A 20,773-nucleotide genomic window follows, 5' to 3' on the forward strand; every position below is an offset into this window, starting at 1 on the left:
ATATATAAACTCCATATGTATAAACTCCATATATAAACTCCATATACTGTATAAACTCCATATATAAACTCCATATATAAACTCCATATATAAACTCCATGTATAAACTCCATATATAAACTCCATATATAAACTCCATATATAAACTCCATGTATAAACTCCATATATAAACTCCATATATACTGTATAAACTCCATATATAAACTCCATATATAAACTCCATATATAAACTCCATATATAAACTCCATATATAAACTCCATATATAAACTCCATATATAAACTCCATATACTGTATAAACTCCATATATAAACTCCATATATATACTCCATATATAAACTCCATATATAAACTCCATATACTGTATAAACTCCATATATAAACTCCATATATAAACTCCATACTGTATAAACTCCATATAAACTCCATATATAAACTCCATATATAAACTCCATGTATAAACTCCATATATAAACTCCATATATAAACTCCATATAAACTCCATATATAAACTCCATGTATAAACTCCATATATAAACTCCATGTATAAACTCCATATATATAAACTCCATATATAAACTCCATATATAAACTCCATATATAAACTCCATATATAAACTCCATGTATAAACTCCATATATAAACTCCATATATAAATATAAACTCCATGTATAAACTCCATATATAAACTCCATATATAAACTCCATGTATAAACTCCATGTATAAACTCCATATATAAACTCCATATATAAACTCCATATAAACTCCATATATAAACTCCATATATAAACTCCATATAAACTGTATAAACTCCATATATAAACTCCATATATAAACTAAACCATATACTGTATAAACTCCATATATAAACTCCATATACTGTATAAACTCCATATATAAACTCCATATATAAACTCCATGTATAAACTCCATATATAAACATATATAAACTCCATATATAAACTCCATATATAAACTCCCATACTGTATAAACTCCACTGTATAAACTAAACCATATATAAACTCCATACTGTATAAACTCCATATATAAACTCCATATATAAACTCCATATATAAACTCCATAAACTCCATATAAACTCCATATATAAACTCCATATATAAACTCCATATATAAACTCCATGTATAAATGTATAAACTCCATATATAAACTCCATATAAACTCCATGTATAAACTCCATATATAAACTCCATATATAAACTCCATATACTGTATAAACTCCATATATAAACTCCATGTATAAACTCCATATATAAACTCCATATACTGTATAAACTCCATATATAAACTCCATATATAAACTCCATATATAAACTCCATGTATAAACTCCATATATAAACTCCATGTATAAACTCCATATATAAACTCCATATACTGTATAAACTCCATATATAAACTCCATATATAAACTCCATATACTGTATAAACTCCATATATAAACTCCATGTATAAACTCCATATATAAACTCCATATATGTATAAACTCCATATATAAACTCCATATATAAACTCCATATATAAACTCCATATATAAACTCCATATATAAACTCCATATATAAACTCCATGTATAAACTCCATATATAAACTCCATATACTGTATAAACTCCATATATAAACTCCATATACTGTATAAACTCCATATACTGTATAAACTCCATATACTGTATAAACTCCATGTATAAACTCCATATACTGTATAAACTCCATATATAAACTCCATATATAAACTCCATATATAAACTCCATATACTGTATAAACTCCATATATAAACTCCATATATAAACTCCATATACTGTATAAACTCCATATACTGTATAAACTCCATGTATAAACTCCATATATAAACTCCATATATAAACTCCATGTATAAACTCCATGTATAAACTCCATGTATAAACTCCATATACTCCATGTATAAACTCCATGTATAAACTCCATATACTGTATAAACTCCATATATAAATATACTGTATAAACTCCATATAAACTCCATATATAAACTCCATATGTATAAACTCCTGTATAAACTCCATATATAAACTCCATATATAAACTATATAAATCCATATATAAACTCCATATATAAACTCCATATATAAACTCCATATACTGTATAAACTCCATATATAAACTCCATATATAAACTCCATATACTGTATAAACTCCATATATAAACTCCATATACTGTATAAACTCCATATACTGTATAAACTCCATATATAAACTCCATATTTAAACTCCATATGCTGTATAAACTCCATATATAAACTCCATATATAAATTCCATATACTGTATAAACTCCATGTATAAACTCCATATATAAACTCCATATACTGTATAAACTCCATATATAAACTCCATATGCTGTATAAACTCCATATATAAACTCCATATATAAACTCCATATACTGCATAAACTCCATATATAAACTCCATATATAAACTCCATATACTGTATAAACTCCATATACTGTATAAACTCCATATATAAACTCCATGTATAAACTCCATATATAAACTCCATGTATAAACTCCATATATAAACTCCATATATAAACTCCATGTATAAACTCCATATATAAACTCCATATATAAACTCCATATATAAACTCCATATATAAACTCCATATATAAACTCCATATATAAACTCCATATATAAACTCCATATATAAACTCCATGTATAAACTCCATATATAAACTCCATGTATAAACTCCATGTATAAACTCCATATATAAACTCCATGTATAAACTCCATGTATAAACTCCATATATAAACTCCATATATAAACTCCATATATAAACTCCATATATAAACTCCATATATAAACTCCATATATAAACTCCATATACTGTATAAACTCCATATATAAACTCCATATACTGTATAAACTCCATATATAAACTCCATATATAAACTCCATGTATAAACTCCATATATAAACTCCATGTATAAACTCCATATATAAACTCCATGTATAAACTCCATATATAAACTCCATATACTGTATAAACTCCATATATAAACTCCATATATAAACTCCATGTATAAACTCCATATATAAACTCCATGTATAAACTCCATATATAAACTCCATATATAAACTCCATATATAAACTCCATGTATAAACTCCATGTATAAACTCCATGTATAAACTCCATATATAAACTCATATATATAAACTCCATATAAACTCCATATATAAACTCCATGTATAAATGTATAAACTCCATATATAAACTCCATATACTGTATAAACTCCATATATAAACTCCATATATAAACTCCATATACTGTATAAACTCCATATATAAACTCCATGTATAAACTCCATATATAAACTCCATGTATAAACTCCATATATAAACTCCATATATAAACTCCATATATAAACTCCATATATAAACTCCATATATAAACTCCATGTATAAACTCCATATATAAACTCCATATACTGTATAAACTCCATATAAACTCCATATATATAAACTCCATATAAACTCCATATATAAACTCCATATATATAAACTCCATATATAAACTCCATATATAAACTCCATATATAAACTCCATATATAAACTCCATGTATAAACTCCATGTATAAACTCCATGTATAAACTCCATATACTGTATAAACTCCATGTATAAACTCCATATACTGTATAAACTCCATATATAAACTCCATATACTGTATAAACTCCATATACTGTATAAACTCCATATATAAACTCCATATATAAACTCCATATGCTGTATAAACTCCATATATAAACTCCATATATAAACTCCATATACTGTATAAACTCCATATATAAACTCCATATATAAACTCCATATACTGTATAAACTCCATATATAAGCTCCATATATAAACTCCATATACTGTCTAAACTCAATATATATACTCCATATATAAACTCCATATACTGTATAAACTCCATATATAAACTCCATATACTGTATAAACTCCATATATAAACTCCATGTATAAACTCCATATATAAACTCCATATACTGTATAAACTCCATATATAAACTCCATATATAAAATCCATATATAAACTCCATATATAAACTCCATATATAAACTCCATATATAAACTCCATGTATAAACTCCATATATAAACTCCATATACTGTATAAACTCCATATATAAACTCCATATATAAACTCCATATACTGTATAAACTCCATACATAAACTCCATATACTGTATAAACTCCATATATAAACTCCATATACAGTATAAACTCCATATACTGTATAAACTCCATATATAAACTCCATGTATAAACTCCATATATAAACTCCATATACTGTATAAACTCCATATATAAACTCCATAAACTCCATATATAAACTCCATATACTGTATAAAATATAAACTCCATATATAAACTCCATATATAAACTCCATGTATAAACTCCATGTATAAACTCCATATATAAACTCCATATATAAACTCCATGTATAAACTCCATGTATAAACTCCATATATAAACTCCATATATAAACTCCATGTATAAACTCCATATATAAACTCCATATATAAACTCCATATATAAACTCCATATATAAACTCCATATATAAACTCCATATATAAACTCCATATATAAACTCCATATACTGTATAAACTCCATATATAAACTCCATATATAAACTCCATGTATAAACTCCATATATAAACTCCATGTATAAACTCCATATATAAACTCCATGTATAAACTCCATATATAAACTCCCTATACTGTATAAACTCCATATATAAACTCCATATATAAACTCCATGTATAAACTCCATATATAAACTCCATGTATAAACTCCATATATAAACTCCATATACTGTATAAACTCCATATATAAACTCCATATATAAACTCCATATATAAACTCCATGTATAAACTCCATATATAAACTCCATATATAAACTCCATGTATAAACTCCATATATAAACTCCATATATAAACTCCATGTATAAACTCCATGTATAAACTCCATATATAAACTCCATATATAAACTCCATGTATAAACTCCATATATAAACTCCATATATAAATTCCATGTATAAACTCCATATATAAACTCCATATATAAACTCCATATACTGTATAAACTCCATATATAAACTCCATATACTGTATAAACTCCATATATAAACTCCATATATAAACTCCATGTATAAACTCCATATATAAACTCCATGTATAAACTCCATATATAAACTCCATGTATAAACTCCATATATAAACTCCATATACTGTATAAACTCCATATATAAACTCCATATATAAACTCCATGTATAAACTCCATATATAAACTCCATGTATAAACTCCATATATAAACTCCATATAAATAAACTCCATATATAAACTCCATATATAAATTCCATGTATAAACTCCATATATAAACTCCATATATAAACTCCATATACTGTATAAACTCCATATATAAACTCCATATACTGTATAAACTCCATATATAAATAATATAAACTCCATGTATAAACTCCATATATAAACTCCATGTATAAACTCCATATATAAACTCCATGTATAAACTCCATATATAAACTCCATATACTGTATAAACTCCATATATAAACTCCATATATAAACTCCATGTATAAACTCCATATATAAACTCCATGTATAAACTCCATATATAAACTCCATACATAAACTCCATATATAAACTCCATGTATAAACTCCATGTATAAACTCCATGTGTCATGTTTGTCATTTATTATCATGTCTTGTCCCTGTGCTCCCCATTCTGTTCGTTTCCCTCTGCTGGTCTTATTGGGTTCTTTCCCTCTTTCTATCCCTCTCTCTCCCCCTCCCCCTCTCACTCTCTCGCTCTCTCTTCTCTCTATCGTTCCGTTCCTGCTCCCAGCTGTTCCTATTCCCCTAATCATCATTTAGTCTTCCCACACCTGTTCCCGATCCTTTCCCCTGATTAGAGTCCCTATTTATTCCTTTGTGTTCCGTTCCTGTCCCGTCGGTTCCTTGTTTAGTATTCACCATGCTGTGATTGCGTTTCGCCCTGTCCTGTCGTGTTTTTGCTGTGATTGTGTATCGCCCTGTCCTGTCGTGTTTTTGCCTTCATCAGATGCTGCGTGTGAGCAGGTGTCTCTGTCTACCACGGCCTGCGCCTACCCGAAGCGACCTGCAGTCTGTGGCCGCTTCTCCAGTTATTCCCTCTACAGACTAGAGGATTTCTGTTATTCCCTGTTTGGACTTAAATAAACTCTGTTTCTGTTAAGTCGCTTTTGGGTCCTCTTTCACCTGCATGACAGAAGGAACCGACCAAGGAATGGACCCAGCGACTTCAGACGCTCGTTACACTGCCGTCGAGATCCAAGGAGCCATGCTCGGCAGACACGAGCAGGAATTGTCTGCTGCTCGCCATGCCGTGGAGAACCTGGCCGCTCAGGTTTCCGACCTCTCTGGACAGTTCCAGAGTCTACGTCTCGTGCCACCTGTTACTTCCTGGCCTGCCGAGCCTCCAGAACCTAGGGTTAATAACCCACCTTGCTACTCCGGGCAGCCCACTGAGTGCCGCTCCTTTCTCACGCAGTGTGAGATTGTGTTCTCTCTCCAACCCAACACATACTCTAGAGAGAGAGCTCGGGTTGCTTACGTCATTTCACTCCTTACTGGCCGGGCTCGAGAATGGGGCACAGCTATCTGGGAGGCAAGGGCTGATTGCTCTAACAAATTCCAGAACTTTAAAGAGGAGATGATTCGGGTTTTTGACCGTTCAGTTTTTGGTGGGGAGGCTTCTAGGGCCCTGGCTTCCTTATGCCAAGGTGAACGGTCCATAACGGATTATTCTATTGAGTTTCGCACTCTTGCTGCCTCTAGTGAGTGGAACGAGCCGGCGCTGCTCGCTCGTTTTCTGGAGGGACTCCACGCAGTGGTTAAGGATGAGATTCTCTCCCGGGAGGTTCCTTCAGATGTGGACTCTTTGATTGCTCTCGCCATCCGCATAGAACGACGGGTAGATCTTCGTCACCGGGCTCGTGGAAGAGAGCTCGCATCAACGGTGTTTCCCTGCTCCGCATCGCAACCATCTTCCTCCTCTGGCTTTGAGACTGAGCCCATGCAGCTGGGAGGGATTCGCATCTCGAATAAGGAGAAGGAACGGAGGATCACCAACCGCCTGTGCCTCTATTGCGGAGTTGCTGGACATTTTGTTAATACATGTCCAGTAAAAGCCAGAGCTCATCTGTAAGCGGAGGGCTACAGGTGAGCGCAACTACTCAAGTCTCTCCATCAAAGTCCTGTACTACTTTGTCGGTCCACCTACGCTGGACCGGTTCGGGTGCTACATGTAGTGCCTTGATAGACTCTGGGGCTGAGGGTTGTTTCATGGACGAAGCATGGGTTCGGAAACATGACATTCCTTTCAGAGAGTTAGAGAAGCCTACGCCCATGTTCGCCTTAGATGGTAGTCATCTTCCCAGTATCAGATTTGAGACACTACCTTTAACCCTCACAGTATCTGGTAACCACAGTGAGACTATTTCTTTTTTGATTTTCCGTTCACCGTTTACACCTGTTGTTTTGGGTCATCCCTGGCTAGTATGTCATAATCCTTCTATTAATTGGTCTAGTAATTCTATCCTATCCTGGAACGTTTCTTGTCATGTGAAGTGTTTAATGTCTGCCATCCCTCCCGTTTCTTCTGTCCCTACTTCTCAGGAGGAACCTGGCGATTTGACAGGAGTGCCGGAGGAATATCATGATCTGCGCACGGTCTTCAGTCGGTCCCGAGCCAACTCCCTTCCTCCTCACCGGTCGTATGATTGTAGTATTGATCTCCTTCCGGGGACCACTCCTCCTCGAGGTAGACTATACTCTCTGTCGGCCCCGAACGTAAGGCTCTCGAGGATTATTTGTCTGTGTCTCTTGACGCCGGTACCATAGTGCCTTCTTCTTCTCCGGCCGGGGCGGGGTTCTTTTTGTTAAGAAGAAGGACGGTACTCTGCGCCCCTGCGTGGATTATCGAGGGCTGAATGACATAACGGTTAAGAATCGTTATCCGCTTCCCCTTATGTCATCAGCCTTCGAGATTCTGCAGGGAGCCAGGTGCTTTACTAAGTTGGACCTTCGTAACGCTTACCATCTCGTGCGCATCAGAGAGGGGGACGAGTGGAAAACGGCGTTTAACACTCCGTTAGGGCATTTTGAGTACCGGGTTCTGCCGTTCGGTCTCGCCAATGCGCCAGCTGTTTTTCAGGCATTAGTTAATGATGTTCTGAGAGACATGCTGAACATTTTTGTTTTTGTCTATCTTGACGATATCCTGATTTTTTCTCCGTCACTCGAGATTCATGTTCAGCACGTTCGACGTGTTCTACAGCGCCTTTTAGAGAATTGTCTCTACGTAAAGGCTGAGAAGTGCTCTTTTCATGTCTCCTCCGTTACTTTTCTCGGTTCCGTTATTTCCGCTGAAGGCATTCAGATGGATTCCGCTAAGGTCCAAGCTGTCAGTGATTGGCCCGTTCCAAGGTCACGTGTCGAGTTGCAGCGCTTTTTAGGTTTCGCTAATTTCTATCGGCGTTTCATTCGTAATTTCGGTCAAGTTGCTGCCCCTCTCACAGCTCTTACTTCTGTCAAGACGTGTTTTAAGTGGTCCGGTTCCGCCCAGGAGCTTTTGATCTTCTAAAAGAACGTTTTACGTCCGCTCCTATCCTCGTTACTCCTGACGTCACTAGACAATTCATTGTCGAGGTTGACGCTTCAGAGGTAGGCGTGGGAGCCATTCTATCCCAGCGCTTCCAGTCTGACGATAAGGTTCATCCTTGCGCTTATTTTTCTCATCGCCTGTCGCCATCTGAGCGCAACTATGATGTGGGTAACCGTGAACTGCTCGCCATCCGCTTAGCCCTAGGCGAATGGCGACAGTGGTTGGAGGGGCGACCGTTCCTTTTGTCGTTTGGACAGACCATAAGAACCTTGAGTACATCCGTTCTGCCAAACGACTTAATGCCCGTCAAGCTCGTTGGGCGTTGTTTTTCGCTCGTTTCGAGTTTGTGATTTCTTACCGTCCGGGTAGCAAGAACACCAAGCCTGATGCCTTATCCCGTCTGTTTAGTTCTTCTGTGGCTTCTACTGATCCCGAGGGGATTCTTCCTTATGGGCGTGTTGTCGGGTTAACAGTCTGGGGAATTGAAAGACAGGTTAAGCAAGCACTCACGCACACTGCGTCGCCGCGCGCTTGTCCTAGTAACCTCCTTTTCGTTCCTGTTTCCACTCGTCTGGCTGTTCTTCAGTGGGCTCACTCTGCCAAGTTAGCTGGTCATCCCGGTGTTCGAGGCACTCTTGCGTCTATTCGCCAGCGCTTTTGGTGGCCGACTCAGGAGCGTGACACGCGCCGTTTCGTGGCTGCTTGTTCGGACTGCGCGCAGACTAAGTCGGGTAACTCTCCTCCTGCCGGTCGTCTCAGACCGCTCCCCATTCCTTCTCGACCATGGTCTCACATTGCCTTAGACTTCATTACCGGTCTGCCTTTGTCTGCGGGGAAGACTGTGATTCTGACGGTTGTCGATAGGTTCTCTAAGGCGGCACATTTCATTCCCCTCGCTAAACTTCCTTCCGCTAAGGAGACGGCACAAATCATTATTGAGAATGTATTCAGAATTCATGGCCTCCCGTTAGACGCCGTTTCAGACAGAGGCCCGCAATTCACGTCACAGTTTTGGAGGGAGTTCTGTCGTTTGATTGGTGCGTCCGTCAGTCTCTCTTCCGGGTTTCATCCCCAGTCTAACGGTCAAGCAGAGAGGGCCAATCAGACGATTGGTCGCATACTACGCAGCCTTTCTTTCAGAAACCCTGCGTCTTGGGCAGAACAGCTCCCCTGGGCAGAATACGCTCACAATTCGCTTCCTTCGTCTGCTACCGGGTTATCTCCGTTTCAGAGTAGTCTGGGTTACCAGCCTCCTCTGTTCTCATCCCAGCTTGCCGAGTCCAGCGTTCCCTCCGCTCAAGCGTTTGTCCAACGTTGTGAGCGCACCTGGAGGAGGGTGAGGTCTGCACTTTGCCGTTACAGGGCACAGACGGTGAGAGCCGCCAATAAACGCAGGATTAAGAGTCCAAGGTATTGTTGCGGCCAGAGAGTGTGGCTTTCCACTCGCAACCTTCCTCTTACGACAGCTTCTCGTAAGTTGACTCCGCGGTTCATTGGTCCGTTCCGTGTCTCCCAGGTCGTCAATCCTGTCGCTGTGCGACTGCTTCTTCCGCGACATCTTCGTCGCGTCCATCCTGTCTTCCATGTCTCCTGTGTTAAGCCCTTTCTTCGCACCCCCGTTCGTCTTCCCTCCCCCCTCCCGTCCTTGTCGAGAGCGCACCTATTTACAAGGTACATAAGATCATGGACATGCGTTCTCGGGGACGGGGTCACCAATACTTAGTGGATTGGGAGGGTTACGGTCCTGAGGAGAGGAGTTGGGTTCCGTCTCGGGACGTGCTGGACCGTTCTCTCATCGATGATTTCCTCCGTTGCCGCCAGGATTCCTCCTCGAGTGCGCCAGGAGGCGCTCGGTGAGTGGGGGGTACTGTCATGTTTGTCATTTATTATCATGTCTTGTCCCTGTGCTCCCCATTCTGTTCGTTTCCCTCTGCTGGTCTTATTGGGTTCTTTCCCTCTTTCTATCCCTCTCTCTCCCCCTCCCCTCTCACTCTCTCGCTCTCTCTTCTCTCTATCGTTCCGTTCCTGCTCCCAGCTGTTCCTATTCCCCTAATCATCATTTAGTCTTCCCACACCTGTTCCCGATCCTTTCCCCTGATTAGAGTCCCTATTTATTCCTTTGTGTTCCGTTCCTGTCCCGTCGGTTCCTTGTTTAGTATTCACCATGCTGTGATTGCGTTTCGCCCTGTCCTGTCGTGTTTTTGCTGTGATTGTGTATCGCCCTGTCCTGTCTTGTTTTTTGCCTTCATCAGATGCTGCGTGTGAGCAGGTGTCTCTGTCTACCACGGCCTGCGCCTACCCGAAGCGACCTGCAGTCTGTGGCCGCTTCTCCAGTTATTCCCCTCTACAGACTAGAGGATTTCTGTTATTCCCTGTTTGGACTTAAATAAACTCTGTTTCTGTTAAGTCGCTTTTGGGTCCTCTTTCACCTGCATGACACCATGTATAAACTCCATATATAAACTCCATATACTGTATAAACTCCATATATAAACTCCATGTATAAACTCCATATATAAACTCCATATAAACTCCATATAAACTCCATGTATAAACTCCATATATAAACTCCATATATATAAACTCCATATATAAACTCCATATATAAACTCCATATATACTCCATGTATAAACTCCATATATAAACTCCATATACTGTATAAACTCCATATATATATAAACTCCACTGTATAAACTCCATATATAAACTCCATATATAAACTCCATATATAAACTCCATATATAAACTCCATATATAAACTCCATATATATAAACTCCATATATATAAACTCCATATAAACTCCATATATAAACTCCATATATAAACTAAACTCCATATACTGTATAAACATATATAAACTCCATATATAAACTCCATACTGTATAAACTCCATATAAACTCCATACTGTATAAACTCCATATATAAACTCCATATATAAATATAAACTCCATATATAAACTCCATGTATAAACTCCATATATAAACTCCATATACTGTATAAACTCCATATATAAACTCCATATATAAACTATATAAACTCCATATATAAACTCCATATATAAACTCCATATATAAACTCCATGTATAAACTCCATATATAAACTCCATATACTGTATAAATCCATATATAAACTCCATATATAAACTCCATATATAAACTCCATATATAAACTCCATATATGTATAAACTCCATATATAAACTCCATATATAAACTCCATATACTGTATAAACTCCATATATAAACTCCATATACTGTATAAACTCCATATATAAACTCCATATATAAACTCCATATATAAACTCCATATATAAACTCCATATATAAACTCCATATATAAACTCCATATATAAACTCCATATATAAACTCCATATATAAACTCCATATATAAACTCCATATACTGTATAAACTCCATATATAAACTCCATATATAAACTCCATGTATAAACTCCATATATAAACTCCATATACTGTATAAACTCCATATATAAACCCCATATATAAACTCCATATATAAACTCCATGTATAAACTCCATATATAAACTCCATATATAAACTCCATATATAAACTCCATGTATAAACTCCATATATAAACTCCATATATAAACTCCATATATAAACTCCATATATAAACTCCATGTATAAACTCCATATATAAACTCCATATATAAACTCCATAAACTCCATATATAAACTCCATACATAAACTAAACCCAGTAATCCCAGTATTTATTTTTTACCAACGTTTCAGCATCACTGTGTCTTCAGCGTGATGTCATGAATACTTGAACCAGGTTATGTAGACAAACAGTGCAATTAGTGCAACTAATGTCAATAGTGAGGGGTCATCATGATTAAGTTAATTAGAATTAATTAGTGAAACTGTTTAAAAAAACAATAGTTTATAACATATTGAATATATTAGTCTATTGTTATCATATGGAAACATAACTGAATATTGTACATCATATTAGCATCAACATACATTATTGTACATAGCATTAGCATCAACATACATTATTGTACATAGCATTAGCATCAACATACATTATTGTACATAGCATTAGCATCAACATACATTATTGTACATAGCATTAGCATCAACATACATTATTGTGCATAGCATTAGCATCAACATACATAATTGTACATCATATTAGCATCAACATATATTATTGTACATAGCATTAGCATCAACATACATTATTGTACATCATATTAGAATCAACATACATTATTGTACATCATATTAGCATCAACATACATTATTGTACATCATATTAGCATCAACATACATTATTGTACATAGCATTAGCATCAACATACATTATTGTACATCATATTAGCATCAACATACATTATTGTACATCATATTAGCATCAACATACATTATTGTACATAGCATTAGCATCAACATACATTATTGTACATCATATTAGCATCAAAATACATTATTGTACATCATATTAGCATCAACATACATTATTGTACATCATATAAAACATAATATTAATATCAGATATTGTAAACAACCTCGGAATAGAAAAGACAGAGTGCGTATTCCAACCCGTCAATTAATTACACTATTCAACCCTCCCGGTTAGTAAATTTACCTCAACATGCCCCCGGAGAAGGCAGAGTAACGACACCAGCTTTTTAGCGGGGCTGAGTTGACTACTAGAGAGAGAAGGCAGAGTGGTGACACCAGCCTTTTAGCGGGGCTGAGTTGACTACTAGAGAGAGAAGGCAGAGTAACGACACCAGCCTTTTAGCGGGGCTGAGTTGACTACTAGAGAGAGAAGGCAGAGTAACGACACCAGCCTTTTAGCGGGGCTGAGTTGACTACTAGAGAGAGAAGGCAGAGTAACGACACCAGCCTTTTAGCGGGGCTGAGTTGACTACTAGAGAGAGAAGGCAGAGTAACGACACCAGCCTTTTAGCGGGGCTGAGTTGACTACTAGAGAGAGAAGCAGATCAACACCAGCCTTTTAGCGGGGCTGAGTTGACTACTAGAGAGAGAAGGCAGAGTAACGACACCAGCCTTTTAGCGGGGCTGAGTTGACTACTAGAGAGAGAAGGCAGAGTAAGACACCAGCTTTTAGCGGGGCTGATCACACCAGCCTTTTAGCGGGGCTGAGTTGACTACTAGAGAGAGAAGGCAGAGTAACGACACCAGCCTTTTAGCGGGGCTGAGTTGACTACTAGAGAGAGAAGGCAGAGTAACGACACCAGCCTTTTAGCGGGGCTGAGTTGACTACTAGAGAGAGAGAGAAGGCAGAGTAACGACACCAGCCTTTTAGCGGGGCTGAGTTGACTACTAGAGAGAAGAAGGACACCAGCCTTTTAGCGGGGCTGAGTTGACTACTAGAGAGAGAAGGCAGAGACACCAGCCTTTTAGCGGGGCTGAGTTGACTACTAGAGAGAGAAGGCAGAGTAACGACACCAGCCTTTTAGCGGGGCTGAGTTGACTACTAGAGAGAGAAGGCAGAGTAACGACACCAGCCTTTTAGCGGGGCTGAGTTGACTACTAGAGAGAGAAGGCAGAGTAACGACACCAGCCTTTTAGCGGGGCTGAGTTGACTACTAGAGAGAAGGCAGAGTAACGACACCAGCCTTTTAGCGGGGCTGAGTTGACTACTAGAGAGAGAAGGCAGAGTAACGACACCAGCCTTTTAGCGGGGCTGAGTTGACTACTAGAGAGAGAAGGCAGAGTAACGACACCAGCCTTTTAGCGGGGCTGAGTTGACTACTAGAGAGAGAAGGCAGAGTAACGACACCAGCCTTTTAGCGGGGCTGAGTTGACTACTAGAGAGAGAAGGCAGAGTAACGACACCAGCCTTTTAGCGGGGCTGAGTTGACTACTAGAGAGAGAAGGCAGAGTAACGACACCAGCCTTTTAGCGGGGCTGAGTTGACTAGTAACGACACCAGCCTTTTAGCGGGGCTGAGTTGACTACTAGAGAGAGAAGGCAGAGTAACGACACCAGCCTTTTAGCGGGGCTGAGTTGACTACTAGAGAGAGAAGGCAGAGTAACGACACCAGCCTTTTAGCGGGGCTGAGTTGACTACTAGAGAGAGAAGGCAGAGTAACGACACCAGCCTTTTAGCGGGGCTGAGTTGACTACTAGAGAGAGAAGGCAGAGTAACGACACCAGCCTTTTAGCGGGGCTGAGTTGACTACTAGAGAGAGAAGGCAGAGTAACGACACCAGCCTTTTAGCGGGGCTGAGTTGACTACTAGAGAGAGAAGGCAGAGTGGTGACACCAGCCTTTTAGCGGGGCTGAGTTGACTACTAGAGAGAGAAGGCAGAGTGGTGACACCAGCCTTTTAGCGGGGCTGAGTTGACTACTAGAGAGAGAAGGCAGAGTAACGACACCAGCCTTTTAGCGGGGCTGAGTTGACTACTAGAGAGAGAAGGCAGAGTAACGACACCAGCCTTTTAGCGGGGCTGAGTTGACTACTAGAGAGAGAAGGCAGAGTAACGACACCAGCCTTTTAGCGGGGCTGAGTTGACTACTAGAGAGAGAAGGCAGAGTAACGACACCAGCCTTTTAGCGGGGCTGAGTTGACTACTAGAGAGAGAAGGCAGAGTAACGACACCAGCCTTTTAGCGGGGCTGAGTTGACTACTAGAGAGAGAAGGCAGAGTGGTGACACCAGCCTTTTAGCGGGGCTGAGTTGACTACTAGAGAGAGAAGGCAGAGTAACGACACCAGCCTTTTAGCGGGGCTGAGTTGACTACTAGAGAGAGAAGGCAGAGTAACGACACCAGCCTTTTAGCGGGGCTGAGTTGACTACTAGAGAGAGAAGGCAGAGTGGTGACACCAGCCTTTTAGCGGGGCTGAGTTGACTACTAGAGAGAGAAGGCAGAGTAACGACACCAGCCTTTTAGCGGGGCTGAGTTGACTACTAGAGAGAGAAGGCAGAGTAACGACACCAGCCTTTTAGCGGGGCTGAGTTGACTACTAGAGAGAGAAGGCAGAGTAACGACACCAGCCTTTTAGCGGGGCTGAGTTGACTACTAGAGAGAGAAGGCAGAGTAACGACACCAGCCTTTTAGCGGGGCTGAGTTGACTACTAGAGAGAGAAGGCAGAGTAACGACACCAGCCTTTTAGCGGGGCTGAGTTGACTACTAGAGAGAGAAGGCAGAGTAACGACACCAGCCTTTTAGCGGGGCTGAGTTGACTACTAGAGAGAGAAGGCAGAGCAGCTCGAAGCTGGTTGATACATTTGACAGTGAATGTACCTGGAAAATACATTTTTCTAGACCAGAGGTGACTAAATTCCTTTTCAGGTTTATTGATAATTGTTATATTAATGAAGTATAATTTCAAAACATGAGCATAAAACCAGGTAATAATAAACATGAATCATCATTATATTACTTCACAGTAATCTGTTAAATGCTTTGTCAGTCCTTCCTCTTGTGTTAGCAGTGTGGAAAGGGACAGAAAGAAGCACACAGGAGTTTTCCTGTGAGGGGAGTGGTGGTGTATCCAGGGAGAAAACTAAACTAATCTTCTGAAATGTCATTAGTGGTCTTATGTGGCCATCTATTGGAATTATGTAGTAACTGCAGTAGTACTGAATAATGTGTAATTATTTACTAAAGTAGTAATTACTCAGAATTGCAAAAGACAAAATGTTCTAGTTCATTTTACCACTTACAAATAAAAATTTAAAATTTAAATAACCATTATAGCATAACAGACAATTCAAATGACATCAACTAAAAACACCACACATCTAGATAATTAAATATATATATATTATATATACAGTATATCACAAAAGTGAGTACACCCCTCACATTTTTGTAAATATTTGAGTATGTCTTTTCATGTGACAACACTGAAGAAATGACACTTTGCTACAGTGTAAAGTAGTGAGTGTACAGCTTGTATAACAGTGTAGATGTGCTGTCCACTCAAAATGTCCAAATTGGGCCCAATTAGCCATTTTTCCTCCCGTGGTCATGTGACTCGTTAGTGTTACAAGGTCTCAGGTGTGAGTAAGGCTTCCTTCTGGGACGACAGCCATGCAGACCAATTTGATGCAGTGTATGGCATATGTACCTATGATGAAAATTACAGGCCTCTCTCATCTTTTTAAGTGGGAGAACTTGCACAATTGGTGGCTGACTCATTTTTGCCCCACTGTGTGTATATATATATATATATATATATATATATATATATATATATATATATATATATATATATATATATATATATATATTTATCTGCCAAAGTAAAGCCCTGTAGACAAAGAAGAGCTCTGCAGCAGGTACCAAAATATTCAAAGGACATTTGCTCAAAAGTGACGTTACAAGTTTATCATCTTTCAAAGCAGAATGACTTTCTCATTGCACCTCAACTGTAGTGTGCGATATACCAAAGCTAATTTGCAAACATTTCTGTAAAGTGATATATGGCGTTTTGGTATAAAACTCTTCTCAAATGTCCATATCTGAGCTCGCTCAGAGGAGATGAGAGATGTAATGTTTGTCTCTGTTGTGTTGAAGACCAATCAAGCAGGAGAGACCAGCCACCCCTGTACCCAGCTGTGTGTCCATGAAGAGTGACCGGTCTATGGAACCTCCTATAATGTTTAGAGAGGAAGACTTTTCTACTGAACAAAGGTAAGAAGAACTCATGGGTCCTGGTCAGTGAGTTAAACAACACTGTCTCTAGTCATTTCTCCTCCCATTTTCCCATTTATTGTTGTTGTTTTCATTTTGTCCACAGAAACCAACAGGAGAGATCAGAGTCAGAGATTCTCAGTGGTCAGTCTTCCCAGAGTCATCAAACAGACCTGGCCTCCATATTCAGTGTATGTGGTCCTGTTATGTACATTTGTTTTTGTTTACCTCAAGTAAAGTTGATCTGTCAATCATTCATTAATGTGTTGATGAGAAAGCATTTTGTTTCTTGCTTAACTTATTTACTTTATTTATTTCAGTTGCTTGAAGAGAAAATTATGACATTTGTGAAGAACGAGCTGAAGCTGTTCAAGAGGAATCTTTGTACAGAACTCCCAGAAGGCTTTGAGAGTCAGAAGCAGGATAAGGAAGTGGTGGATGCTGAAGATGAGAAGCAGGAGAGCAATGCCAGAGAGGGGGCTCTGAAGATCACACTGCACATCCTGAGGAAAATGAACCAGAAGGAGCTTGCTGACACACTGGAGAAATGTAAGATCTGTCTGACTCATGTTGAATGATGTTTTATAACATTTAAAAGCTGTAGCTAAAGTACAGCTAAAGTAGCTGTGTAACTCAATGATATTGTAGCAGCCTTAACACAACACCTAGTGACCTCATCGAGTAGCAGCAGGGATGTGTTGTGGTGATTCATTTAGAGAGAGAACATTAATAATACCATCAATAATAGCAATAATAATATAATAATAACAATAATAATAACACCAGTCTGTAATGACGTAATATTAATATCCTCTGTGTTATTTCTTCATTCAGATGAGCTTGCTGTGATTTGCCAACGTGAACTCAAATCTAATCTAAAGAAGAAGTTTCAATGTGTATTTGAGGGGATCGCTAAACAAGGAAACCCAACACTTCTCAATAAGATCTACACAGAGCTCTACATCACAGAGGGTGGAACAGGAGAGGTCAATAAGGAACATGAGCTGAAACAGATTGAGACAACAACCAGGAAACAAGCAAGACCAGAGACTGCAATCAAATGTAACGACATCTTCAAACCCTTAACTGGACAAGACAAACGTATCAGAACTGTGCTGACAAAGGGAGTCGCTGGCATTGGAAAAACAGTCTCTGTGCAGAAGTTCATTCTGGACTGGGCTGAAGGAAAAGCAAATCAGGATGTCCAATTTGTATTTTCATTCCCTTTTCGGGAGCTGAATTTGATGAAAGAGGACAAACACACTTTAATTGAACTTCTTAATCACTTCTCAATGGAAACTAAACAATCAGGAATCTCCATCTACAACAAGTACAAAGTTCTGTTCATCTTTGATGGTCTGGATGAGTGCCGACTGCCCCTAGACTTCCAGAAGAACAAGATCTGTTGTGACGTCACAGAGTCAACCTCAGTGGATGTTTTGCTGACAAATCTCATCAAGGGAAATCTGCTTCCCTCTGCTCTCCTCTGGATAACTACCCGACCTGCAGCAGCCAATAAGATCCCTTCATGGTGTGTTGACCAGGTGACAGAGGTACGAGGGTTCAATGACCCACAGAAGGAGGAGTACTTCAGGAAGAGATTCAGTGATGAGGACCTGGCCAGCAGAATCATCTCACACATAAAGACATCAAGGTGCCTCCACATCATGTGCCACATTCCAGTCTTCTGTTGGATTTCTGCAACAGTCCTTGAAAACATGCTGAAACATAAGAGAGAAGAGATGCCCAAGACTCTGACTGAGATGTACACACACCTTGTGGTGTTTCATACCAAACAGAAGAATGAAAAATATCTTGGGAAAGAAGAGACAGGTCCACACTGGAATAAAGAGAGCATTCTGTCACTGGGAAAACTGGCTTTTCAACAGCTTGTGAAGGGCAATCAGATTTTCTATGAAAAAGACCTGAAAGAAGCTGGCATTGACGTCAATGAAGCCTCAGTGTACTCAGGATTGTGCACACAGCTCTTTAAAGAGGAACGTGGGCTGTACCAGGACAAGGTGTACTGCTTTGTTCATCTGAGCATTCAGGAGTTTCTGGCTGCTGTATATGTGTTCCTCTCATTCATCAACAACAATGAGAATCTAATGGCCAAAACTCAATCAACGTCCAGGAAACTTTCTGTGAGGAAAAGACAGAAGCCTAAATTTACTGTCTACAAGAGTGCTGTGGATAAAGCCTTACAAAGTGAGACAGGAAACCTGGACCTTTTCCTCCGCTTCCTTCTGGGCCTCTCACTGGAGTCCAATCAGAAGCACTTACGAGGTCTACTGACAAAGACAAGAAGCAGCTCACAGAGCCATGAAGAAACAGTCAAGTACATCAAGAAGAAGATCAGGGAGAATCCCTCTCCAGAGAGGAGCATCAATCTGTTCCACTGTCTGAATGAACTGAATGACCATTCTCTAGTGGAGGAGATCCAAAGCTTCCTGAGATCAGGAAGTCTCTCAAAACCCAACCTGTCACCTGCACAGTGGTCAGCTCTGGTCTTTGTGTTGCTGACTTCAGAAAAGGAGCTGGATGTGTTTGACCTGAAGAAATACTCCAGATCAGAGGAAGGTCTTCTGAGGCTGCTGCCAGTGGTCAAAGCCTCCAGAGCTGTTCTGTGAGTAAATAAAATGACATATAAGAACTAATCATCAGGAAGAAATATTCAGTTTAGAGACAAATATGTATTATTGAAAAACCTTTTGAATCAATGTATTTATTTTCACATTATTATAACGTTATCAACATACAAATCTGGGAGACGGAAGATGAATATATATGTTGTTTGAGAGAATAAACCAAATGCATCTGCAATTGTCCCTCTACACTACTTGTGTTAATTTAACAGTGTGTTTGTGAAGTCATGATGATCTCTTTGTAGGCTGTCAGGCTGTCTAATCACAGAGGAAGGCTGTGCTTCTCTGGTCTCAACTCTGAAGTCAAAACCCTCACACCTGAGAGAGCTGGATCTGAGTAACAATGATTTGAAGGATTCAGGAGTGAAGCTGCTCTCTGCTGGACTGGGGAATCCCCACTGTAAACTGGAGACTCTGAGGTCAGTATTCCTGTACTTGGTCAACAAGTGATAACTAATCACCAGATCCACATGTGTTTACCAGACACACATCGTCCACACCATATGAGAGGTTAGCATGTTTTGTTGTAGCCTCTGTTTTTGGTAATGGTGAGAGGTTAGTATGTTTTGCTGTAGCCTCTGTTATTGGTAATGGTGAGAGGTTAGCATGTTTTGTTGTAGTCTCTGTTATTGGTAATGGTGAGAGGTTAGCATGTTTTGTTGTAGCATCTGGTATTGGTAATGGTGAGAGGTTAGCATGTTTTGTTGTAGTCTCTGTTATTGGTAATGATGAGAGGTTAGTATGTT

At 39.0% G+C, this 20,773-nt stretch overlaps 1 protein-coding gene across 1 annotated transcript; it reads left to right on the plus strand.

Annotated features, from left to right (window-relative positions):
* The first annotated feature begins 13,361 nt into the window (after positions 1-13,361).
* On the plus strand, positions 13,362-20,477 carry LOC124020871 (NLR family CARD domain-containing protein 3-like). The gene is made up of 6 exons (XM_046336168.1): positions 13,362-13,381; positions 17,266-17,382; positions 17,489-17,573; positions 17,703-17,931; positions 18,217-20,008; positions 20,273-20,477. The coding sequence occupies exons 1-6, from the start codon at positions 13,362-13,364 to the stop codon at positions 20,475-20,477; spliced, it is 2,448 nt and encodes an 815-aa protein (XP_046192124.1).
* The last annotated feature ends 296 nt before the right edge of the window (positions 20,478-20,773 follow it).

The sequence above is a fragment of the Oncorhynchus gorbuscha genome, unplaced genomic scaffold (genome assembly GCF_021184085.1).
Source record: "Oncorhynchus gorbuscha isolate QuinsamMale2020 ecotype Even-year unplaced genomic scaffold, OgorEven_v1.0 Un_scaffold_961, whole genome shotgun sequence".
NCBI classification, from domain to species: Eukaryota; Metazoa; Chordata; class Actinopteri; order Salmoniformes; family Salmonidae; genus Oncorhynchus; species Oncorhynchus gorbuscha.

Bases quoted from the DNA above. Each gene is read 5' to 3' on its own strand.
- LOC124020871 (XM_046336168.1), top strand. From the start codon at position 13,362: ATGCCCCCGGAGAAGGCAGA. The intron at 17,383-17,488 runs GTAAGAAGAACT...TTTTGTCCACAG, and splicing joins GACTTTTCTACTGAACAAAG to AAACCAACAGGAGAGATCAG. The intron at 17,574-17,702 runs GTATGTGGTCCT...TATTTATTTCAG, and splicing joins ACCTGGCCTCCATATTCAGT to TTGCTTGAAGAGAAAATTAT.